Genomic DNA, 6,491 nt, shown 5'->3' with positions numbered 1-6,491 from the left:
ACACACACTCCTATTGATATCTCAGAAAAGTAAAAACAAAAAAGTTGGATTCCACTGAATCAAATAATATTGATTATCATATCTGAGGTGAACAATCAAGTGATATTGATTTCTGTCTGAGGTACCCACTGAATGGGTAAGAAATTTCTATTCCAAATACATGGTTTTGGATCCACTTCCACTGCATGGCACCTTCAGTGTGTTCTGTCACAGCCCCAGGCCACTAACCAAAGCCCTGTAAGTGGATTTGGTCAATTGAAACTGAAAAAAAAGGCAAATGTTGTGTGTGTGTGTGTGTGTGAGCATCTGCATACTGTCTCCTTGCCTTGACATCACATGGTAGCTGTAAACAAGTGTCACCATCATGCAAATGATGTCCTTTGTTTCCAATCTTCCATAAAAACATGTCTGGCCATGGGGAAATAATATCTTATTAGGAGGGTTAGTGATAGGAAGGGCATCATATACCCAGGAAGAAAACACTTCACAACCATTTAACTATTTCATTAATATTTTTTCATTGTAATGTTGCCCCCTTTAGAGTGATAAGACACTGCACTTTCATCAGTTTTCACCAGTGACAATGAGTTCTATTCCTTTGTGTTTGAATAATATGAGTTGGAAGGATGTCCAGGGGTAAAAACAATTCCTCACTTCTAAAGGACGCCTTACCAAAAAAAAAAAAAAAAAAAAATGAAGAAAGTAAAATAAATAAAAACTCTTATTAAACTCTGTTTTCGTTTATTTCAGAAGCGACGATCAGCTCGTAATACGAAAAGGAAAAAATATTGTGATGATGTGGATATCAGCTTTTCTGATGATAATCCTGAAATTGATGTTGAAACTCTGGATGGGACGGCTATGCTCAACAGAATGGTAATATAGTTTTTGTCAATTTCTTTCTCTCTTCTCTTCAGCTTTCCATATTTTTTATTCTTTTTAAACTATCAAGTGAAAGATTTTATTTACAATAATATCTCTCGTATGTACTTTCCCTATATCATATATACTTTCTCTCTCTCTCTCTCTCTCTCTCTCCCTCTCTCTCTCTCTCTCATATATGCGTGCACGCTTATTCAAAATGCCTAATAACACCCTCTCATGCATTGTGTATCCTATAGCTCTTCTTGGTTTTCCACCATAAAACCATATTTGAATGGTGTCTTATGAGACACTCTATGTGTACTCGTTACTTTTATCTGTGTGTGTGTGAAGAAATAGTTATGATTTTTCATTTGAAGTTGATGAGCTTCATAAGTTCTTTCCATAGAGCTTTGTCTGATAGGTCTACAGGTGCCTGAGGACCCAGAACATAAAGTTAGTCGTAAAGAAGTGATGAGATTTTAGCTTCAAAATAAAAACAATAAACCCTGTTTGTTGTATTTTATACTTTTTGTAGCCAGTTTATAAATAAAACCATTTACTTTTATATGTATTAATTTATTGAAACTTGTTGAAGGTGTGTGTGTGTGTGTATAATGGCATTGTTTATGCAGGTTAAGATTGTGAACTTTCTCTGTAGTTTGTTTTCTGTGACACATGAATGATTTTGGTTAATATTAATTTTCACTTCCAGGAAGTTATTGATGAAGATATTATGATTGTGGAGAAAATTCTTGGATCTAGAATGCGGAAAGTTGACCCTGATGTATGTTGTTATTATTATTATTATTCTTGTTGTTGTCGGCGGCGGCGGCCGTCGTCATCGTCATTGCCGCCGCCGCCACCACCGCTGTTGTTGTTGTTGTTGTTTAATTCTTCATTGCTTTGATTTGTAAATATATAACTTAGTCCTGACTATAAGGGTGCATGCAAAGTGTGTGGTTAAGGAACTTGCTTCATACCCACAGGATTCCTGGTTTGATCCACCTGTGTGATGCCTGGCAAAAGTGTCTGCTTCCACTCTTTAGGCTGACCAATATCTTGGAAGATGGAAACTGTGTAGAAGCTTCACACTTTGCTACTAAAATTATAATATATATATATATGTTTGTGCAAATGATTTATCATTTCATCTGATTGATTTACTATGGTGTCTTGTGATGCATGTACTTTTTCCTATTTAGGTATATATAAATAGACGATATATATGTGTGTACACACACACACACACACACACACACACACACACACATGCACTCTTGTATACAACAGGCTTCCTCCAGTTTCCATCTCCCAAATCCACTTTGGCCCAAGACTATAGTAAGCTATAGTGTCAAAGGTGTCGCATATTAGGACTGAACCTGGAACCATGTGGTTGGGAAGCAGACTTTTTACCACACAGCCACACCTGCTGCTGTCGGTAACATTCTTGGTTGATCTGTTCCTGACAGTCAAATGAACTGAAGTATGCTGGATCATGTGGTGTCCTGCTTTGTAATAAAACATCTTTGATGAATCTGGGCTGAAGAGCTAACCATTTGGTTATTTTACAGTTTGGGTTGGGTGGATGAAATAAGGCCCAGATGTGTAAAGAAAAGGGTCTGGGATGCAGGAACAAAATAAAGTTAAATGTAGAATTGTATGGAATGGTAAGAGAAGTTAAGATCACTTAGTATTGAGGTTGTTTAGCCCTAGGTTGATCCTAAATGTACCAACCTTTAGCGAAAGGCATTCAACCACGAGAATGCTGCTCAAACTACATTAACCAATGTATCCTTCCTTAATTTTAGATTGTAGTATGTGATTTAAAGGAGGTTGGATATATCTAGCAAGTCCAGAGACTATGTAGAAGCTGTACTTTTATTTAGAAAAGTCATTAGTTTTGTGTGAAATGTAGAGGTTATTAATTATTTATTGTTTATACCAAGAATTGTTGATTGTTTATTGGGTATTGTTTTGTTTGTTTTTTTTCCAGACGGCAACTGATGAAGAAATACCTGAAAGGGAGGATGAGTTTTTTGTGAAATACAAAAACTAGTAAGTAGAATAAACTTTTCCATATTAACTTCCTGGCACCAAAGAGCATTGTGGCATTTTTGTTCATCAAATCAATATTCTACTCAATTATCTTTCTAAATAAATTTTTGATTAGTCAGAAGATAGATAGCATTTCTATTCTGTATTGCAATTAAAATGAATGAAAAACCTAAGTTTTTTACATAACATATATTAATCATTTGAAACATGTCCATTGATTTATTTACCTTCTGTTGTCTTCAACAGAAAAAGGATTATTTCTGATAGTTTATCATCTTTATCATAGCACCTACCAAAAATATTTAAGTATTATCTGCAGCCATGGCCTGTCTGCCATGTCATGACGGATGTTATTTTTCGTAGAAATTCTGGTCAAACCTGTGTGGCTAAGTTATTGGTGTGTTTAAGTAGTAGCCTCCTGAGCTATAAGATCAAACCAGTTAACAAAAAAAAAAAAAAAGGATAAGATAGGGATTACTCGAACCTTTTGGCAGAATGGTTTATATCAGGGACACTCAGGAAAATGACTGAATTAGCAATTTCCTAAAACACTCTAAAATTGATTTCAAAAGGTGTTTGAATATTTTTATGGTGAAGAACTGGAGTCCTTGTCCTAAAAGCAGTGTAGTCAACTTGAGTTGATCTGTTTTCATTGATAGAGTAATACTTAGTCTTAAATGTTAATTTTGGCAACAATAATTCATGCAACGAATCAAAGAGCCTTGAGTTTCTTGTCACAGTTTCTTCAACATTTACATAGTATCTCACCATCTCTTTCAAATTAAACTGTCACTACAGAGAAACTGTCATCCATACACAACATTCATGGTCTTGTATGATGCTTAGAGGAACTTTAATGAATAAATGTCAACTGAAAATCACACTCAAAATACAAGAACAGAGTTGTCATACGACACTGACATAGAAAATTCTCCAAAAGAATTGTATTTTAAAAAAATTCTCCTGCAACACCATACACACAATTGGTCAGCTTATGTTGTAATATTTAAACACTGCTTGATGTCTTATTTCAACATAAACACACACACAGGGTCTCTCTCTCTCTCTCTCTCAAACCCACTACAATGCAATGGAAAAAATTGCATTTTACTTGACCACTATCAACATAACGCCAGTATCTGGTGCTTGCACCAAAAAACCAACCACATACTTTGCCAGTACAGTCTCTAAATCCCTTGATAAACTTGCAATCATCAAAGTATTCCAAGTATCTCTAACCAAACAACAATTCTCCAAAAACAAACACCAAACACACACTCATTAGAATACAAATTATTCAGTGACACAAAATAAATACAACTAAATGGAGACTGTTGTACAGAGCACGGGCCTCAGATGTTCACAAATATGCCTAATGACGTAGTTTACAGTTTCAGTTGCTTGCATATATAACTACACAAAACAAAATACCTTTTGGATATTGTTGAGACAGTGGAGTTCATGAATGTATGTAAACAAGTGTTGAAAGGCAGTGATAAGCATTGGAATCGGATGACTGTCATAGTGTTGATGAAGCTTAAGACAATTCTTGGTTGATACTTTCAGTTCCTATCTGCATTCCGAATGGAAGACGGTGAAGGAACTATCTACAGACAAACGCATCCATATGAAAGTGAAACGCTACAAGATGAAACAGCTCAACAGAAGCACATTCTCAATGGTGAGGCAGCCAACTTTTTGTTTTAGTTATGTCTTGAAGGAAATATATCTGTTATTAATACTTTAAATGTTTCTGAAGTAAATATCTTTGTTGATATAAGTATTCATTCTAAAAGAAAAATATTCACAACAATTACAAAAACATTCACAATATTCTGTGTAATGTGTGTGTGTGTGTGTGTATGTGTGTGAATGAGTTCTTATTTCCTTTGCTTCTCCTTTTCCTTTTTTTATTTGTTGATTGTAAATGGTGGTTTCGTTAATGGTGTTATTTGATTGTAGCCCACCAGTAAAGCATGTCTTGATATGTTGTATAATCTTTGTAGACAGAAGCCTCATCCACGGTGTTGTTTGTTTCCAGTCCAGGTTGTTGTTCAATAGATTGGGAAATTATTACCTCACTTGGAAACAAATTAGGGTTGGCAACAGGAAGAGCATTCAGCTGTAGAAAATCTCTGCCCCAACATATTCACGTTTGACTCATGCAAGCAGAGAAAAGTAAATATTAAAATGATGATGATGGTGATGCTTTAGACAGCTTAATGCCTTTGAGTGGAATCCAATTTGGAATATGTATATATGCAAATATATGTACTGCTAATGAATATGTATGTAGAATCTATCCATGTGTTTCATAAACATATATTTAGTCAGGTTGAGAAATTAAAACCCCAAAATTTAATGTTTGGGCTGTGACAGGATATGAGCTATCAACCTCTTTCTTGATTGGTCAGTACCCTAACAACTTGGCAGTCCACCATCATCATCACCACCATCATTTTCACGTCCACTTTTTCATTCTCTGCATGAGTCAGATGGAATTTATTGAGGCAGATTTAACACAAAATTTCATGTTGGCTGTTTGTTTCTGTCCATGACAAAATCGTAGACTACAACATACATACGTGATCACAAAAACACAAATTTCACAACTTGCGAAGTAAACACAGCAATGTCACTCGGCATACTGCCTCACGAAGGTTACTGCTAGCTCTCACTGCGCACACAACTGTGCGCTGCCATCTGTTGGCGCGCTACAGAACTAGCCTGGAAAATTTTTGATACCAGCTCGTATATTGCAGGGATACAATACAGAAATCATAATTGAAAACTTAAATAATTTTATTATGGAATATCTCCATTCTTTAAAATCTCATACTATTAAATTTATTAAATGTTTTTGTTCTTTCAATCCAGACATACGAAATAATCCAAACACACTTGTTTATCTCCCTTTCTATTATGTTTACTCCCTTATATGAACCGTTGTTGTTTACAAATACATTGTTTATATTAAGATCTTAGCTGTTTATAGTTCCTATTATGAGTTGTCAGTTATAAGGGGAAATGGTTAGTGAGACTATAAAAACTGAATCAAATAAATCTGATGAAATAAGCGAACATAAAGCAGTGAGATTTATTATTTTTACAATATAAATATTGTCATAATGAAATAAAATAAAACTATGTGTGAGAAAGATAGAATGAGAAGAACTAACTTAATCAAATGAACAACAACAAGGCACTTGTGCAGTTCATCTTCTTCTCTCTGACTCTTTCATGTCTCCCTTTTTTTGTATCAACTGCTGTTTCTCTTTCTCACTTCTTAGCTGCTTCTTTCTCCACTTCTTTCACTAACTGCTTTGTGCTGGTGTCTGTATATATATATATGATAATATTTTATTAGCTTAAAGCTTATAAGTGATCACTGTATAATGACTAAAGAATATTGTCTAATGTGGGGACATTTTCTTTAGTCATTACACAGTGTTCGCTTATAAACTTTAAGCTTATCAAATATCATTATTATTTACAGAATTGTAAAAATCAACACTGCTTACCAAAAACCATCGCAATATATATATATATATATATATATATATATATATATA

The 6,491-nt window shown here is 34.5% G+C and overlaps 1 protein-coding gene across 3 annotated transcripts in view; it reads left to right on the top strand.

The window, feature by feature from the left end:
* The window catches only part of LOC106872482 (chromodomain-helicase-DNA-binding protein 8), a 99,063-nt gene that overhangs the window by 22,017 nt on the left and 70,555 nt on the right, over nucleotides 1-6,491 (top strand). For all 3 annotated transcript variants that reach the window (XM_052974037.1, XM_052974038.1, XM_052974036.1), the window contains exons 5-8: nucleotides 751-876; nucleotides 1,577-1,648; nucleotides 2,858-2,919; nucleotides 4,486-4,600. In XM_052974037.1, coding sequence (XP_052829997.1) covers nucleotides 751-876; nucleotides 1,577-1,648; nucleotides 2,858-2,919; nucleotides 4,486-4,600 — 375 coding nt within the window. The remainder of the gene's footprint in view (nucleotides 1-750; nucleotides 877-1,576; nucleotides 1,649-2,857; nucleotides 2,920-4,485; nucleotides 4,601-6,491) is intronic.

This window comes from Octopus bimaculoides, chromosome 17 (assembly GCF_001194135.2).
Source record: "Octopus bimaculoides isolate UCB-OBI-ISO-001 chromosome 17, ASM119413v2, whole genome shotgun sequence".
Lineage (NCBI taxonomy): Eukaryota > Metazoa > Mollusca > Cephalopoda > Octopoda > Octopodidae > Octopus > Octopus bimaculoides.
This window is presented reverse-complemented; position numbering and strand designations above follow the sequence as displayed.